Source organism: Rhinoderma darwinii, chromosome 1 (assembly GCF_050947455.1).
Source record: "Rhinoderma darwinii isolate aRhiDar2 chromosome 1, aRhiDar2.hap1, whole genome shotgun sequence".
NCBI lineage: Eukaryota > Metazoa > Chordata > Amphibia > Anura > Rhinodermatidae > Rhinoderma > Rhinoderma darwinii.
In genome coordinates this window covers 371,459,812-371,478,795 of record NC_134687.1, presented here as the reverse complement: position 1 = coordinate 371,478,795, position 18,984 = coordinate 371,459,812, and the positions used below count along the sequence as shown (strand labels likewise).

At 41.7% G+C, this 18,984-nt stretch overlaps 1 protein-coding gene across 1 annotated transcript; it reads right to left on the bottom strand.

The window, feature by feature from the left end:
* Positions 1–3,950: 3,950 nt before the first annotated feature.
* On the bottom strand, positions 3,951–18,984 carry FXN (frataxin). The gene is made up of 5 exons (XM_075827865.1): positions 18,755–18,984; positions 17,642–17,733; positions 12,019–12,139; positions 5,595–5,692; positions 3,951–4,274 (listed from the first exon to the last, which is right to left on the bottom strand). The coding sequence occupies exons 1-5, from the start codon at positions 18,857–18,859 to the stop codon at positions 4,133–4,135; spliced, it is 558 nt and encodes a 185-aa protein (XP_075683980.1). The 5' UTR covers positions 18,860–18,984; the 3' UTR covers positions 3,951–4,132.

The window sequence follows — 18,984 nt, the reverse complement described above, 5'->3', positions numbered from 1 at the left end:
TGGCTGTATGTTTCGGGTCATTGTCGTGCTGGAAGACCCAGCCACGAGCCATTTTTAATGTCCTGGTGGAGGGAAGGAGGTTGTCACTCAGGATTTGACGGTACATGGCTCCATCCATTCTCCCATTGATGCGGTGAAGTAGTCCTGTGCCCTTAGCAGAGAAACACCCCCAAAACATAATGTTTCCACCTCCATGCTTGACAGTGGGGACGGTGTTCTTTGGGTCATAGGCAGCATTTCTCTTCCTCCAAACACGGCGAGTAGAGTTAATGCCAAAGAGCTAAATTTTAGTCTCATCTGACCACAGCACCTTCTCCCAATCACTCTCAGAATCATCCAGATGTTCATTTGCAAACTTCAGACGGGCCTGTACATGTGCCTTCTTGAGCAGGGGGACCTTGCGGGCACTGCAGGATTTTACGCCATTACGGCGTAATGTGTTACCAATGGTTTTCTTGGTGACTGTGGTCCCAGCTGCCTTGAGATCATTAACAAGTTCCCCCCGTGTAGTTTTCGGCTGAGCTCTCACCTTCCTCAGGATCAAGGATACCCCATGAGGTGAGATTTTGCATGGAGCCCCAGATCGATGTCGATTGACAGTCATTTTGTATGTCTTCCATTTTCTTACTATTGCACCAACAGTTGTCTCCTTCTCACCCAGCGTCTTACTTATGATTTTGTAGCCCATTCCAGCCTTGTGCAGGTCTATGATCTTGTCCCTGACTTCCTTAGAAAGCTCTTTGGTCTTGCCCATGTTGTAGAGGTTAGAGTCACACTGATTAATTGAGTCTGTGGACAGGAGTCTTTTATACAGGTGACCATTTAAGACAGCTGTCTTTAATGCAGGCACCAAGTTGATTTGGAGCGTGTAACTGGTCTGGAGGAGGCTGAACTCTTAATGGTTGGTAGGGGATCAAATACTTATTTCTCTGTGCACAATGCAAATAAATATATATCATTTTGACAATGTGATTTTCTTTTTTATATATAATCTATCTCTCACTGGTAAAATTAACCTAGCCTAAAAATTCTAGACTGTTCATGTCTTTGACAGTGGGCAAACTTACAAAATCAGCAAGGGATCAAATACTTATTTCCTTCACTGTATATGTCCTTTCTTATCCCCCTTTTGGTCCACACTCCGTACCTTTGCAGTTTGGGGAATTTTGCTGGGAAAGTGTTGTCCTGGTATAATACGGGCACCGTCGCTTCCAGCAGATATGTTTGGGCTCTCCCCTTCCTGGTTCCCTAATTTTAGGTCCTTGATAAATCACCTCTTGAAACAGAAGAAATGTTCCCCTCGGCCTGCAACACTGCATATTTTTTTATTTCCTGACTTATTAGAGCCTTAACTAATTTTATTTTTTCATAGACGTAGTGGTATGAGGGCTTTTTCTTGCGGGACGAGCTGTAGTTATTATTGGTACTATTTTGGGGTAGATGCGACTTTCTGATCACCTTTTATCCTATTTTTTTAGTTTGTTATATACAGCGTTCACCACGCGTTATAAATTACATGTTAACTTTATTCTGCGGGTCAGTACGATTCTGGCGATACCTAATTTATAGAACTTTTTTATGTTTTACAACTTTTTGCACAATAAAATTACTTTTGTAAAAATAATGTATTTTTTCTGTCGCCAAGTTGTGAGAATCATAACTTTTGTCGACGGAGCTGTATGAGGGATTGTTTTTTGCAAGATGAGCTTTTATAGGTACCATTTTTGGATACGTGCGACCTTTTGATCACTTTTTATTCCAATATTTGTAGGGCAAAGTGACTAGAAAAAAGAAACTCTGGTAACATTTTTTTTACGCTGTTCACCGCGTGCAATAAGTAATATATTATTTTGATACCTCAGGTCGTTACGGTCGCGGCGATACCAAATACATATGGTTTATTATTATTTTTCAATAATAAAGGACTTGATAAGAGAAAAAGGGCGATTGTGTTTTATTTTATTACTTGAAAAAAATGTTCACTTTTTTTTCCCACTAGGGAACTTGACGGTCCAACTGTCAGATTATTTTTTTTCTAATACATTGCACTACCTACGTAGTGCAATGTATTAGATCTGTCAGTTATTCACTGACAGCAAGCCGATTTGTCTTCGCCTCTAGGCGGGGCCTACATCGGATTCCGTAATGGCAGAGCAGGAGGCCATTGTGTCTCCTGTTGCCATAGCAGCAGTCGCCAGTCCCGATTGCCTGTCAGGGCTGGCGATCTGCTAGTAATCGCTTTCGATTGCTGCATCGAAGGGGTTAATGGCAGGGATCGGCGCTAGCTCCGGTTCCTGCCGTTACAGGTGGATGTCAGTTGTAACATCCAGCTGACTTCCACCGCTGATGACGCCGGTTCAGCTCCTGAGTCGGCGCCATCTTGCCGGCGGCTACAGAAGCCGATCAGGCTCCGCCGCCGGGCGGATCTTGACCGGCTTCCGTGCTAGGCAGACCGGGAGGCCAGTATTAGGCCTCCGGTTGCCATTGCAGCCATTGCTGGGGTTTCGATGAGCTGCAAACAGCTTAAATGTAGGGATCACATTTGAACGCTGCATTGAAGGGGTTAATTGCGGGGATCGAAGCTAATTTTCGGTCCCCGCCATTACAGCCGGATGTCAGCTTTAAGATACAGCTGAGATCCGGCGATTATGGCACCGACTCAGCTTTTGAGCCGGTGTCAAACATTTGTCGTAAGTATACGACATTTTGCGGGAAGCACTTGCTTTCCATGTCGTATACTTACGACAAATGACGGGAAGGGGTTAAAAAGAGCTTACATGGACAATAATGACACTTTCTAACAAATACATTTTTAGTTTTTTCTCTCCTTCTGCTCTTCTAAATATTGCAGTAATTTTTGTTTTGCTTGCTCTGGGGTGAATTATTATAGCATCAGTAGACTAAGTGTGTACTGGCATACTATCATGTGACCACCACTCATACGAGACCGACAGGATGAACATGCAAAGAATAATTGATGGGTTGATGCTACCAACGGCAACCCCAGAAAAGCAGTAATGTCTTCAGAAAAGCATCTGCAACACCCTTATCTGCAGCCCAACATAAAAGAAGCTAGTGGACCTACAATTTATCTATAAAGGAGTTGTCTGGGATTAGAAAAAAAAAAAGTTTGCTTTATTCCCCTAAAAACACAGCCATTCCTGACCATGGGTTATTTCTGGCTCCATTTAAGTGTATTCCATGTATTCCTCATGATCCGTTCAAAGTTGTAATATTGTAGAATGTATATTTCTGGTCTCTGGTGTGCAATGTGTGACAACATGCTGGTGGAATTAAAGGCCAGGTCCTGAGAGGGCAAGAGTGGGGCTGAGACCCCAAGCGTATCGCCATTGGTACAGCTTCTTCAGGGGTGTAATTCCACCAGCATGGTGTGGGATCTGCATCTTTTCCGATCTTGCACACTGTCTTTATTTGCATTCCATTTTTTACATTACATTTTCAGTCATTCAAACGCAGATTTTTCCAGGCATCCCTTCTTTTAAGTGACATTTGTCCTGTTTAAATTCTAATAGGGCAATAGTGGCGGTCCCTTTGGCATTTATTCAGGCCAGGGACATGTGCTCTCGTTTTTCTCCCTTTTGAGTACGGTTGTGCTCAATGTTTGTTACTTTATTACAATATACATGAAAAAGTTCAAATTGTTTTGGATGTGCGACTTTAGTAGCTTTTTTTTACTTCTTTTTGTGGAGCTGTAATACAAGACGCAGGCCATGGTCAGGAGAGGTGAGGTGTCTTGTACACATGAGTCACATTCTATAAATGAGTGCCAGAGCCCCTTTGTTCACCAATTCTGACAATATGCTATAGATGTTAAATCTTGGAAAACCCCTTTGAAATCAGGGGGTGTTCATTGTTCTCAATGTGTGCCTGTGTTCTGCTTTGTTCTTCCTGTGGTGGTGCTAGATAGAACCCAATTCTTAGAACATGCCTTAATACTTTGGGCACTTTAATAAGCATTTCATTACAACACAGTGGGAATCAGCAGTAAAAATGGGAACGAAACAAAGGGGTGTACAGATCCGAGCACAAGGTCTGAAGATTTTGTGATCAAAGTCGTATAAAAAATAACAAAAACGTATAGCAGTTCACGGTGCGAGGAAGTTCAAAACGGTCATGAGGAGTACACCAATGTAGATAGGTCTAGAGTAGCATTCAGCGCAAGGGAAAGTTCTTGTTCCAAAAGCTGATGAAGAGATACGCCATCATGTGAATACACCCAACATTTTCCAGTCCAGTCATATCTTTTAGGTCCACTGAAACAAGAGCATTTGTCAGAGATGGGATTAACAGTATTGAAAAAAATCTCAACAACCTCAGTGATAAAACAAAATTTAAAATGCTATTCCTGTGCCCTCTTCTACTCTAAATGATGTCTTCCTGTCTGCATCTGTCAATCAAATGACATCACTTCCTGCCCCAGTGACTAAGGAGTCTAGTCTCCTCATAGACCTAAATGTCGTGGTCACAGACAATTTAAATAGGGGCCTAAGAGAGCAGGGAGGATCCACCAATGAAGGAGCAGTTACTGAGGATAGCTCCCAGTCCTGCGATAAGTTGGGAGGACGTGCGCCAAAACTAATAGATGGAATGCAGAGAACAAGAAAAAAAAAAGTTTGACTGGTAAAGGAGAGGTTTTTGTGGAATAATTATGCTTTAATTCCATGAAGGCAACATCGTATCCACATATAATATATATATATATATATATATATATAAATAGACACTGAAGGCAAGCTACAACACGTTCTGTTCAGTCTTGTCTTAAAGGACATAGCGTGGAGAATGATATTAGTCACTACATTGTAGAATCAACCGGGCAACTATTATGTCACGGTTGCCATGTTGTTATGCCATGCAAAGGCTTCAGATGCATCCTAGCTGAATACAAAGGAAATACAACTTAGGGTATGTGCACACGATAACTGGCTTTTACGTCTGAAATTACAGTCTGTTTTCAGGAGAAAACAGCACCGTCGTTTCAGTCGTAAATGCTCCTCCTCGCATTATGCGAGGAGTCTTTGACGCCCGTAATCTTGAGCTGTGCTTCATTGAATTCAATGAAAAACGGCTCAAATTAAGTTGCAAAGAAGTGTCCTGTACTTCTTTGACGAGGCAGTAATTTTACGCGTCGTCGTTTGACAGCTGTCAAACGACGACGCGTAAATGACAGGTCTTCGGCACAGTACGTCGGCAAACCCATTCAAATGAATGGGCAGATGTTTGCCGACGTATTGGAGCCGTATTTTCAGACGTAAAACGAGGCATAATACTCCTCGTTTACGTCTGAAAATAGGTCGTGTGAACCCAGCCTTATAACAGCAGAGAGGGCTTTCTGGAGCCTGTGTTCGAAGGATATTGGAAATTGTAATATTGCCATATTGTGCAGTTACACATACAGCAAGATTACGGACATGCTATTCTTGCCTGGTGAATGTATAGCTGCAGCAGTTTACGAACACAAGATTAAACCTTTAGTCCCTGCATTTAAAATATAGAGGGTTAGCCATGCAGATCACAAAGAATCACCTGGCATATTTTAAGATAGCCGTTTATCTAAATACACCTATACTTACCTTGTAGGAGAGGACAACCAGATCTGTTTGTTTGGGGTCTGTTTATTAATTACATACGTTCCAATGTTCCCTCCGAATTTAACTGTAAGAACCCCATTCTGGCAATGAAAAAAAACAAACACAAAGTCAGAATCAGAATTCCAATAGAATGTATTAATAATACTAGGGCATCCGGTTACTTATGACAAACAATAATCAGGCCAAAACCGTTTAACCTTTTACTGCCGCAATTACTTTTGACCTTTCTGACAGAGCCCCATTTTTCATATCTGACACGTGTCACTTTATGTGAGAATAACGAACGCTTTTACTTTTCCAAGCGATTCGGAGATTGTTTTGTCATGACACATTGTACTTTATGTAAGTGGTAAATTTTGGTTTATATATTCTGTATTTGTGAAAGACACCAAAATGTATCAAAAATTGTCATCATTTGAATTTCTCTGCTTGCGGACCATGAAGTAGAGTTACATCAAATGTCGACAAGGAGTTAAAGGGAACCGGTCACCAGCATTTTAACTATAAAGCCAGCAATACCTGGTGAAAGCGGGTGAAAAATCATTGTCATCTAAGCTATAAATATGTTCTAATTAAGCTCTGTAGCTTTAGTATTCCGTTTTTCAGTGGTCCCACACCGTATGCAAATGAGCAGAAAAGAGTCAAATCTTCATCTGAAAAGAGTCAGATTTTCATTCCTCCAGCGTCTCAGAGTGGACTCCACCTCCTTCTTTTTGATTGACAGCTCCTTAGCCAGTCAGGGCCAGACAGGTGGCAACGGTGGGCAGGGTTAAGAAGCTGCATCCCAGAGGGAAAAATAATTACCATAAAAGGCGGGAAGAGTTTAAATCACGATATTTAGACAGAGGAGGACTTCAGGAAAGAAGAGAACAGGAACGAACTCTGGACAGCTGCGGCCATTGAGGGGTCAGGCGAGTTTAACAGGTAAGATGTTGATGACAGGATCCCTTTAAGTGAACCACTCAAATTGTACTGTCAAAGACTATTAAAGTTGAAGCAACTTAACTTTCGAAGCATAAGTCTTGGTGGAAATAAAGTGGAAATGCAGGCAAACTGATCTTCTTACAAGTATCTAGAAATGTCAGAAGATCAAAGTCTATTAACTCAGACCACCACTGGTTTTCAGAACAAAAGGGCTCTATAGAAGAGTAAAACCCTTTTGGCACTGCTCAGAGATATCGGTTACTAGAAATCTGACACAAGCACACCGCCAGTGATTTGAATGACCCTTCACTTAGGCCCCATGCACAAGTCCGTAGAATTTGTCCATAGTTACAGACCTATTTCACTTCTATTGCCCAAAAACATCTTTCTGTATATTTACGGGAAGGTGTCCGTGCCATAGAAAGGCTCCGCAAAAGATAGGACATGCCATATGTTTTGCTTTTTATGGACCGTGCTTTCATACATGTATACAGCATGGCGGTAGGCTGTCCACGGCCGGCTGTGCCCGGAATCACAGTAGTGTGCAGGGGGCCTTAGAATGTAGTGTCACATTTTAATAAATCTCTGCAGTGCCAAAGGGGTTTATTTGCTCTATAGAAGCCCTACATTCTGGAGATCAGTGGTGGTCCAAGACAGACTTCACCAATATCAGATGGAATGGGTTTACGATTTAAGATGGAATCAGTCAACATAGATTATAGTGTATATAACATACATAGTGAGTTATTTGATATATCTTACTTGGTATGTAGCTAACAATAATTCACTGATTTGTACCTTAACTAGAAATCTAAATGTAACGGGGCATTGGAGAAAAAAAAAAAAAAGGATCAATAGTCAACTTATAATGCCCAGAAAGACTAACAAACCATAGACACAATATTGTTTTTGATGTATTGAAGACTAAAATTACTGACTACATTTCATCAGATAAGTAACCATAAAGTACTGTACTTAAGAAATCAGAATGAATGCAGGTCTTTAAATGAACAATACAATGGCTTCTCTGTTCACAATGTTTTACCGTGAACAAGCTCGCCCAAGGATATTAACAATTTAATGATGGGCTTCTATCCTGTCACTCATGCAACACTGAGCAAGGGATGTTCCTGTCTGTACTCCGTGTTCCTGTCCAGAAATAGTCATCATTCTTGGTTCTACATCACAGAAATAAAACGTGGATGGAACGTATTATCAGAAAATGACATTATTATTTATACCCGATTTTTATTATAAACATTTTCTCTTTTGGTTGTGCTTTTTAACTGACCAACCACATATTTTTTTTTTTAAAACCATCTAGTTTTTACGCTGGCAACTACAGCAGATGCAATAGGCTGCCACTTCCCGTTTTTTTGTAGCTCACTTGTCAGCTTTGCTGTATAAACTGGGATAACTTTAGCAGAGTCATTTCATTATCATTAGAAGGTGGGCGAGTTAATGACAGCTCTAATATGCTGCTGGAGGCCCAGATAATGCATGATAATAATCGCATACACTATAAATTCTGTGGTTAGCACTGTTGCCTTTTAGCACGAGTCCTTGATTCAAATACGACTAAGGGCGACATCAGCATTGCATTTGAATGTTCTCCCTGTGTGGGTTTCCTCCCATACTCAAAAAACACATAAATAGGTCATTTATATTGTGAGCTCCACTAGGGACAGTGAGCGATGAGCACCTTCTGTATAGCACTGCAGAATATCTTGGCGGTATATAAGTGATATAAATAGAGATACACACACAGGTAAGGCTCTGTATGCAGCTCTCCTGTCACCCCCCGGTCTCTGGGGAGGGACTATATCATTTCCTGGGGATTGTATTAGTGTATGACATTTATCTGTCAAGTGACTCACATTTATTTTAGCTGCCATAAAACACACGCACCCAGTTTCACTGTTTATACAGACGATTCTGGAAGAAAGTGTGTATCTATAATACGGCCGCCCCAGGTAAGTTTTCAAAAAAATAAATAGTTGCAACATTAAAGAGAATAACAAACATATAATTTCTCGTCTAAGATCACACTTGCTGTTGTGCCCGCGGTTGCTGACTGCCGGCACATCCAAGTTAGCGGCAGCCGCAGGACACTTTCTTCATGCCGTCGTCTCCCTCCCCAGAGACACCGGCACACGCGGCTCCAGCTCCAGTCTCCTGTAGGGTGCGCGTGCATGCTCACTCCCAGCCTTAAAGGGCCAGCGCACGCGCCTGTGCAAAGTTCCCCAGCCAATCCATTTACACCCTGGACTTTAAAAAGGGCTCTGCCCTTCCTCTCCTTGCCTGAGCGTTGTGGTGTCTGTCCATGTTAGTCTTTGCAAATTGTCCCTTAGTCCTGTGTCCAGTGTTCCAGTTTCCTGTATCCCATATCAAACAATTGTATTTGTTTTCTAGCGTCTGAGTTGAAAGTGTCATCTGTGCTATGTGTCTGCTACGCTGAGTGTTTGCCAAATCATCTATCTAGGTACTCTTGCCCTAGAGACGGTTAATGACTTGTTTGGCCAGCTGCTACACCGCTACGGCGGAGCAGCCTAGTGGGTCCACATTCCCCATAGAAATGACACTTGCGTTGCATAATCCATTATTCTGATCTGTGGTTAGATCAGAACGACGGATAAAAACTGATCCATTAGCGTCTCTTCACGTCCGTTATGTTAGTCATCCGCTTTTTTGACGGAGGTAAAAGTGCAGGGTACAGGACTTTTTCTCCGTTGAAAAAAAATGGATGTCTAATGAATGCGTTATTTTTATCATTTGTGTCCATGTAAAACGTATACGAACAGATTGTAATCCATTTGCAACCGTTATTTCGATACCATCCGCTTATCTAAAAACGGATCAGAGTAGCGGATTATACAACAAAAGCGTGAATTTAGCCTAAAAGAGAGAAGATGAGCAGCTGTACATCTAATCGCCCCTTGAGCCTAATCAGACCATTTTCGACTCTGACGTTTACTGGATCCCTAATATTTTTGGTGTATACAGATCTGGTTAATATGCAAAGATATGTGCACGAAGACATGGGCATATGTGACATGTATGAGCTCGGCACATCTTGAAGTTTTATATTGAGGATGTATCTATTGTGGTTGTGCACAGAGGCGAACTCATGAAAATTGGGTCACTGTCTAAATACTTCTGGCCCCAACTGTATGTGCGCACCATTATAAAACAAATGCTACATATGAATATAAACAGATTCTGGTTGAAATAATGTAGCTTTTAATTACTTTGGCTTCGTTCACATCTGCGTCAGAGCTCCGTTCAGGCGTTCCGTCTGAGTTTCCCGTCAGAACGGAACCCATAGATTTCCGTTTGCATCACCATTGATTTCAATGGTGACGGATCCAGTGTAAATTGTTTCCGTTTTTGTCTCCGTTGTGCAAGGGTTTCGCCGTAATGAATAGTGTAGTCGACGATGATATTGCTCCTGTCAAAATGACTGAACCCTTGCACAACTGAGACAAACGGAAAACATTTGCACTGGATCCGTCACCATATCCTGTGTATATGTCATAAATGTCACTGATGAGAAAATCCTGTTAACTTATCTATGCAACTATTAGATATTTCTAATGACAAGGCCTTAGGCTTCATTCACATCTGCGTCAGAATCCTGTTCTGACTTTCCGTCGGAGCTTCCCGTCAGAACGGGACCCTGACTGAAACAAATGGAAACCATAGGTTTCCGTTTGCATCACCGTTTATTTCAATGGTGACGGATCTAGTGCAAATGTTTTCCGTTTGTCTCAGTTGTGCAAGGGTTCAGTCATTTTGACAGGAGCAATATCATCGTCGACTACACTATTCATTCCGTCAAAACGGCGAAACCCTTGCACAACGGAGACAAAAACGGAAACAATTTACACTGGATCCGTCACCATTGAAATCAATGGTGTTGCAAACGGAAACCTCTGGTTTCCGTTTGTTTCAGTAAGTGTTCCGTTCTGACAGGAGGCTCCGATGGAACGCCAGAACGGAGCCCTGACGCAGATGCGAACAAAGCCTTATGTGCACAACTTTACTAAATTAAACATCTGTGACTACAACCTTAGGCCTTATTCACACGAATGTATTTCACGTCCATGTGCTGTCCATTTAAATAACTGACAGCATAATGACCAATGCAATTCAATGATTCAATGGGGTTACTCACACATCCATGTTTTTTCACAGAGTGTGTCCGTTGCGTGAAACTCACCGCATGTTTTGTTTTGTGTATGAAAACGACGACGGACAGCACATGGATAACATCCGTGTGTTGTCCATGTTTCACGCATCAGTTACTTAAAGGTGAGAAGAAAAAAAAAAAGTAAAGGGAAGTGCTCGCCGGAGAGAAACACAGAAGTAAAAAAACGGATGACACGGACAGTCACATGCATGAAATACGGGCAAATTTTTATTTTTGAGGCTGCAAATCAGACACAATTGTGTGAAAAATGCCAGAGGTGAACCAGAACTTAGATTAGTTTACCTGAAACTCATAACTACAGTACTTTTATAGCATGGCTACAGCACCACCTAGTGAAAGATGTGCCTACTACAACTTAAATGAATAAGTTACTAAGGCTCAGTAAATGGTTTTACAGGTGCCAGGATGGATATGACAAATACGTTAAGATCTGTTTTGTAACTAATCCGGATGGCCCCTATTGACTTATAACAGGTCTATCACATCAGTTTTTTTTTGTTTTTTTACCAGATAGAACAGCATAGCATTCTACACTATTCTGTTAATCAAATCGCAATGGAAACGTTACAGAAAATAACAGGTGTGAATAGAGCCTTATTTTCTACATCTTTCTTGTCACAGAATTTAGGGCTCATTTACACAATCACATTATCGCTTTGTACAACCTATAAAAAAAGAAAAGAAAAAAAAAAGGAAGAGCACAGCTTCATCCCTGTACAGCTTTCTTCTTCCGACAGCCTCTGAGGGATCTTTTCTCCCTTGTGCCAACAGATACTGATGCTAAGGAGTGTCTTGCAGAGCATCTTCTCTCCTTTCCCCCTACATGGATAACTTGTGCTATTCCCCCTCCCTACCCATGAAGACTGCCATGTGTGTACTCTCCTCCTTATCTACACACCGATACCTACAATCTGTCCTCCCTGAAGACTCCCCTCTATCCACACTCTGATCTGCTGAGTACAACCTCCTCCGCTGCTATCTCTGACACTCAAAAGTTGGGAGGGGGAGAGCAAATGACCTCAGCCCCGACAGGAGCAGTGTGCGGTCGGATTTATGTCATAAGCAGCAGGAGAACCAGCTAAGTACAGAACACAGCAAAGTGGTAGGACATTTTTAAAGACGACTTTTTAGAAAGTTGCTTAATTTTGCATTTCGGAGGCAAATAAACAATAGTGCAAAGTTGTCCAGAACCATTAATTATAGCTCATAGAAACAATGACAGATACACTTTCATAAGAAACGGACGAGAAGAAAATAGAATAAGGTACATACCCCAAAAGAGACATCGTAATCACTTGGTGTAAATGAATCATCAGCTAGATCCTCAAAGAACTCAGCAAGGGAATACAATGTATCTGCTGCCAACCTCTCATAGGTAGTTTCATCTAAAGTACTATGAATCAAGAAAGGCATGTTTAGTACAGACACCAAACAAACGTGGACCATAAAAACATACATACACACATTATATATATTAAAAAATAATAATAATTAATAAGCCCACCCTCGAGAATCTTTCAGTTAGATTACTACATTATATAAGTTTGGCTTGTTGCTTGGGGGACAAAACACTATACATATTGTTTATGTGGCTATGCATCTTTAGTGTATGACTATAATAGACGTGAGGGTAACCCTGTGACTGGCACCGTATGAGTGGCTGTTTACAGTATTTTGCACCTATGCAATATTGTGGCTTGTCTGCATCCTGCTGGGAATTGGTGTTTTGTACCTACCCTTATATCCGTAAGTATGGCCTTTTTCTGTGATTTTATGGACACACATGCTCAGTCACTCTCCCCACAGCCAAGTCTCTGCATAGTGATACTCTGTTCACTGCTGAGCAGCCAATAGAAATAGCTTTCTTCCCTGCTTGTCAGGGAAGGAGCGGAACATGTGAAGTAGCATGGAAGCTCTGCATGCTGACAGCAGATATGAACCCTGCACATGCCCACTCAGCCTTTGTTTTATTTCATCATAGTTGTATTACTTTCTAAGATAATACAGAAGATGTTACACAGTATAAATCTTCACTACTATGGATCCCATGTTACCTATCTGCAATGGAAATAAGGTTAGAAGTGAGTATATGGTCAGCTGCCAGAGAGGGTAGGAGGCTGATTCTGCTCAGAGCCCCTCCCCCAGCAGCACAGATTAGCAGCAGCATCAAGGAGGACACGGTGGAGCAAAGAAAGATGACCACTGTATTTTTATATGCTAGAAACACTGCAAATTACCTATAAACAGCATTTCTGCAGTTTTGATATGAAAATTATTAATGGGATAACCCCTTCCCAACAGTGCCGTACATATACGGTGGATGTTGGTTAGGAAATCCTACAGAAGCTGGACCTGCACCAGCAATACCAGGTGTCAGCTGCATACTACAGCTGGCACTCTGATGTAACGGCTGGGATTGGAGCCATCTCCGATCCCGTTCGTTTAACTCCTTAGATGCCGTGGTCAATGGAGACCATGGCATCTAAGTGGTTAGATCCCCATCGGCCCCCTTGCAACGCAATTCAGCGTGCGGATAGCTGCTAAGGCAACCGGAGGCTTAACAATGGCCTTCAGGTTTGCCATCTACGGAAGCCTATTAAGCATAATACACAAGTTTGAATACAGAAGTTGCAAAAACAAAAAAAAAAGTTTTTTTTCCCCATAGGGGTTTTATTATTGGAAAATGTTGCTTTAAAAAAAAAAAAAAAAAAAAAAAAAAAGAAATAAAAATATAATATATATATATATATATATATATATATATATATATACACACACACACAAAATAGGTATCGTTGCACCCGCAACAACCCAAACTATAAAATTATAATGTTAATTATCGAAGAATGACACTCGCCTACCAAAAAAAGGCAAAGTAGTAAATATGTTATACATTAAATATACACACACACACACACACACACACACACACACACACACACACACACACACACACACACACACACACACACACACACACAGTGAATTACATCAAAAAGTTTATTTCAGTAATTCAATTCAAAAAGTGAAACTCCTATATTATATAGATTCATTACACACAGAGTGATCTATTTCCAGCATTTTCTTCTTTCAATGTTGATGAGTATTGTGAGGGTATGTGCACACGCTAGCTGGCATTTACGTCTGAAAAGACCGACTGTTTTCAGGAGAAAACAGTTGCCTCGTTTCAGACGTAATTGCTCCTCCTCGCATTTTGCGAGGCGTCTTTGACGGCCGTAAATTTGAGCTGCTCTTCATTGACTTCAATGAAGAACGGCTCAAATTACGTCTGAAAGAAGTGTCCTGCACTTCTTTTGACGAGGCTGTATTTTTACGCGTCGTTTGACAGCTGTCAAAAGACGACGCGTAAATGACAGGTTGTCTGCACAGTACGTCGGCAAACCCATTCAAATGAATGGGCAGATGTTTGCCGACGTCTTGTAGCCCTATTTTCAGACGTAAAACGAGGCATAATACGCCTCGTTTACGTCTGAAAATAGGTCGTGTGAACCCAGCCTAACAGTTAATGAAAACCCAAAATTTAGTGTTTCAGAAAATTAGAATATTATATAAGCCCGATTTCAAAAATGATTTTTAATTCTGAAATTTTAATACCTACTGAAAAGCATGTCCAGTATATGCAGTCAATACTTGGTCGGGGCTCCTTTTGCATGAATTGCTGCATCAATGCGGCGTGGCATGGAGGCGATCAGCCTGTGGCACTGCTGAGGTGGTATGGAAGCACAGGTTGATTTGATAGCGGCCTTCAGCTCGTCTGCATTGTTGGGTCTGGTTTCTCATCTTCCTCTTGACAATACCCAATAGATTCTCTATGGGCTTAGGTCAGGTGAGTTTGCTGGCCAATCAAGCGCAGTGATACTGTGGTTAGTAAACCAGGTATTGGTACTTTTGGCAGTGTGGGCAAGTGCCAAGTGCTGCTGGAAAATGATATCCGCATCTCCATAAAGCTGGTCAGCAGAGAGAAGCATGAAGTGCTCGAAAATTTCCTGCTAGGCGGCTGCGTTGACTCTGGACTTGATATAACACAGTGGACCAACACCAGCAGATGACATGGCTCCCCAAACCATCATTGACTGTGGAAACTTCACACTGGACCGCAAGCAACTTGGATTGATGCCTCTCCACTCTTCCTCCAAATGAAATGCAGAATTTACTTTCATCGGAAAACAGGACTTTGGATCACTGAGCAACAGACCAGTCCTTGTAAAGGCTTAGGAAAGTCTAAAATCCTAAACTCTTACCCAATATTCTAATTTTCTGAGACACTAAATTTCGGGTTTTCATTAACTGTTACCATAATCATCAACATTAAAAAAAAAAAATAGATCACGCTGTGTGGAATGAATCTATATAATATAGGACTTTCACTTTTTGAATTTTTTTTTTTTTGGTATCGCTGTAATCGACCCGCAGAATACAGGTTATTTATACCACATAGTGAATGCCAAAATAAAATATTAAAAAAACCCCCACAAATGTTGGAATTCCTGTTCTTTAGTCACCTCGCCTTCCAAAAAATGGAACAAAAGTAATTAAAAAGTGGCATGTACCAATAAGGTACGAATACAAACTACAGCTTGTCCTGCAAAAAACAAGCCGTCATACAGCTCCGTGATTGGAAAAATAAAAGCTTTGCAAATGTGACATGGCGCCCGAAAACAAATTAAAAAAAAATCAGCACTCCAAAACCCAAATGGCACGCCTTTCCTTCTGAGCCCTACTGTGTTCCCAAACAGCAGTTTATGATCACATATGGGATATCGCCGTATTCGAAAGAAATTGCTTTACAAATGTTGGCTGAAGACGCGCTCATAGACTTTCTATTATGCGAGTCCTTCTTCAGGCATACTAGGATTGCCGATCACAGCTGAAGCACTTGGGTGAGCAATTCTGCGTGTTCGTTTTAGTAATCAGTGTGGGTCTCAGCACCCGGACACACACCGATCGAAGGTTCTGACCTGTCACTATGACATATCATAGTTTGCTGAAACAAAAGTTACTCTTTAAAAAAAAGTGATGCCAGCGTAAGTTTGACATGAGAGAAATGTTCATTATTAACTAATTTGTATGGTATAACTATCTGTCTAAGGCCTCGTGCCCAATTTTTTTAGTCAGGGTGCTATCTGTTGTTTTAACTGATAGCACCCTGACACATTCATTTCAATGGGGCCATGCACACTTCCGTTGTTTTAACGGGACCGTTCGGCCGTTCCGACAAAAATACGACAGGTCCTACTCCTGCCTGTTTGACGGAACAGTCTTGGCCTTTTCATTGATTTGGTCTGTGAAACAACGGACTGCACACAGAAGCCATCCATGTGCGGCCCGTGTTTCACGGAACAGTCATTAGCGGCAGTACAACGGACGACAGAAGTGTGCATGAGGCTTTAGGCTACATTCACACCACAATGAAAATGGCAGTTTTTCATGGCCATTTTGCATCAGTGTGTCTCCAAATTCTCATCCATTTCCAGTCCGTCTGTCAGTTTTTAACAGCCGTTTGACATCAGTTCTTTTTAACGGTCATAAAAAACGGATGAATTTCATTGGTCAGGTTTTTTTTTGGCCCAACCCCCTGAAAACACCCAAAGGAAGTTCACATTTTCACCTAGACACTATTTACAGCCCCCCTGTAGAGGATGCCACACAGCCCCCCTATAGAGGATGCTATACACACCTCTGCGGAGAAAGCACTACCCCCCCCCCTCCCTCCATGTAGTAATTTTCCAGGACTCTCTCTGTAAATTACGGATGGTCCCGGAGAATTCGCTACAGTTGACAACTATGTACAATGCCCCATGTACTAGCGCCACACTACCCTTGTAGCGAGCGCAACAATACCCGACATTTATTAATAAACTTCTGGCTGACTGCCCTACAGACGGCACTGCGTCGGTGAGTGTGTAAGGCATTCAGCTTCATCGCGCCGCCGATAGCCAGCAAGGGAACCAATAGTTCCCTTGCCTCTTGAATCCCCATGTCACAGATACAATTTTAACGGTTGTTAATGTATTGACGGCCATTAAAAACGGATCCATTGACTTCTATGGGGGCAGTCTGGCTGCGAAAACAGCCTAAAATAGGACATGTCCCATTTTTTAATGGACAATAATATACCCATAGAACATCATTGTTCTTAAAATGGCTGTTTTTAACGGTCGCGTGAATGTAGCCTTAGGGCTTATGCACACGACCGTTGTTTTCTTCAGTGACCTAGCCGTTTTTTTGCAGAAAGCATACCGAACCATTAATTTCCATCACATCCGTTTTTTGTTTTTTTTGCGGAGCTGTGTCCCCGTTCCGCAAGTTATAGATTGGGTCCTATACGTGTGCGGATTTGTGGTCTTTCTCCCCCATTCTAGCGTATGGGTTCGCATAAAAAAAAACAAAAAAAAACGTGTGCATGGTGCCCTACAATTTTAAAAATACAATTGTTTTTCCATTTTTGAGAAATTTTGGTGTTTCTCACCATTAAATACAGAATATATTGACCAAATTTTATCACGAACATAAAGTACAATGTGTCATGAAAAAAAGTCTCAGAATCACCTGGATAGGTAAAAGAGTTATTCTCACAAAGTGTCACGTCAGATTTGAAAAATCCAAAACCGGATAAGCCAAAACTTATTGCAGCGCTAAGCTTCTGTTCACATCTTCCTTCATTGTTTTACATTGTCCTGCTCCATCATAGGAGCAGAACAAGAAAAACACCGGTAGCGCCAGATCTGTCGGCTTTCTGTCATGGTATCCGTTGTTTTGCCAGAAAATATACCGCTGCGCTATATTGTCCGGCAACAACTAAATCTCCTAACGAAGCCTCCGAGGCAGATATGAACAGCGCTCAAGGGTTAATAAGAGTTAATAGTCACTGTACCTGGTACTGGTCAGCGTTCCTGCTCTTCTGCTTATAGCTACTAAAAGGTTTTTGCGGATGGTTTGTACTTGTAGGTTTATACATATTTGACTCTGGAAAGAAAAATAAATTGCGGGTCATGAATTTCGATTTTATCTGGCCGTTACATTCATTTTCTGAGGTTGTAAAGTTACGGAGTCCAAATTGACCACAAAGTTAGGAGGGAAAACCAGACGAGAAGAATTAACAATTCATTTACATTGAAAAATATGGCATTCTTTCTAAAGCGGTAAGTAGAAGTGAGCGGGGCATAAAGACCATGGAAACCTTTGGAGGCATTGTTTTTTATTCTTTATTAAATGTATATTTTGAGTTTACTATTTCTTTTCTGATAATTATTTCATTTTTATGATCCAGTTTTTCTGTATCCTCTTTCCATAGACAACGTATCTTTTTCGATCAGCCTAATGATAGCGAACAATACAACTTCTATGGATAGAGGATACAGAAAAGCTGGATCATAAAAACTAAACAATTTCCGTAAACAAATGGTTCAAAAAACGTTTCGTAACACATAAAAAAAACAAAAAACAACAAAACGCCTCCATAGCCTTCATGCCGCACCTGTTTTTGCCATCCTGCCACATATTCATCTACAGGGTGCTAGTCCTGTTGATAGATGTGACGCCCTGCCCGGGGTTAGAGGTCTCCCCCGGCTTCCACCTCCTGCAGTGTACATTGAGATAAAACAGAAGGGCGGATTCACACAAACACCTCGAATATGAAGCTATTGTTAACCATTGCAGCTATTTATATATGTAGTCTATCTACATCCATAGCCTATAGATGCATTACCCCCTACAGAAGTCAATGGAGGCTGTACACAACGCCTGTATAATCATGTTCTCCTTGTATCACTCCCCTCATCGAGCACTGCTGCATGCATGATCGCAGGCTGAGCACATCTGACCCTGGGATTCCTCGTCACGTGACTAGATACCGCACAGCCCTGTCATGTGGTGACATCTCAGCCCAGATCTGTGGTCAGCGGTACCGCCCCCGTACGTCTTGTGTAACTGTCCATGTGCAATGTATTTATGTAATGTTTGTTCTCGCATTGATAGCAGGACTCACCTTTAATGTTACACATCGTCTGACACCGTTAGCGGCAGCTCTAAGGTGACCGGGACCTCCTATGAAGCAGCTGACGGCTCTCGGTGCTCTAAGCAGAGCCCACATATCCCCGGTAAGATACGGTGTTACATGCGATCTCACCGGTGTCTCTGTCTCATATCGGGGATTAATTGCCTATCCTTGGCGCTGTCAAACACTATCTTACTCGACTTATCATGTCTGAGCATGTG

What these genes read in the sequence shown, in the direction of transcription:
- FXN (XM_075827865.1), bottom strand. Translation starts at nt 18,859, where the DNA reads ATGTGGGCTCTGCTTAGAGCACCGAGAGCCGTCAGCTGCTTCATAGGA. An exon ending in GACGATGTGTAACATTAAAG is followed by an intron (nt 17,734 to 18,754) that starts GTGAGTCCTGCT and finishes TTTTCTTTCCAG; the next exon opens with AGTCAAATATGTATAAACCT. An exon ending in GGAACGCTGACCAGTACCAG is followed by an intron (nt 12,140 to 17,641) that starts GTACAGTGACTA and finishes CTTGATTCATAG; the next exon opens with TACTTTAGATGAAACTACCT.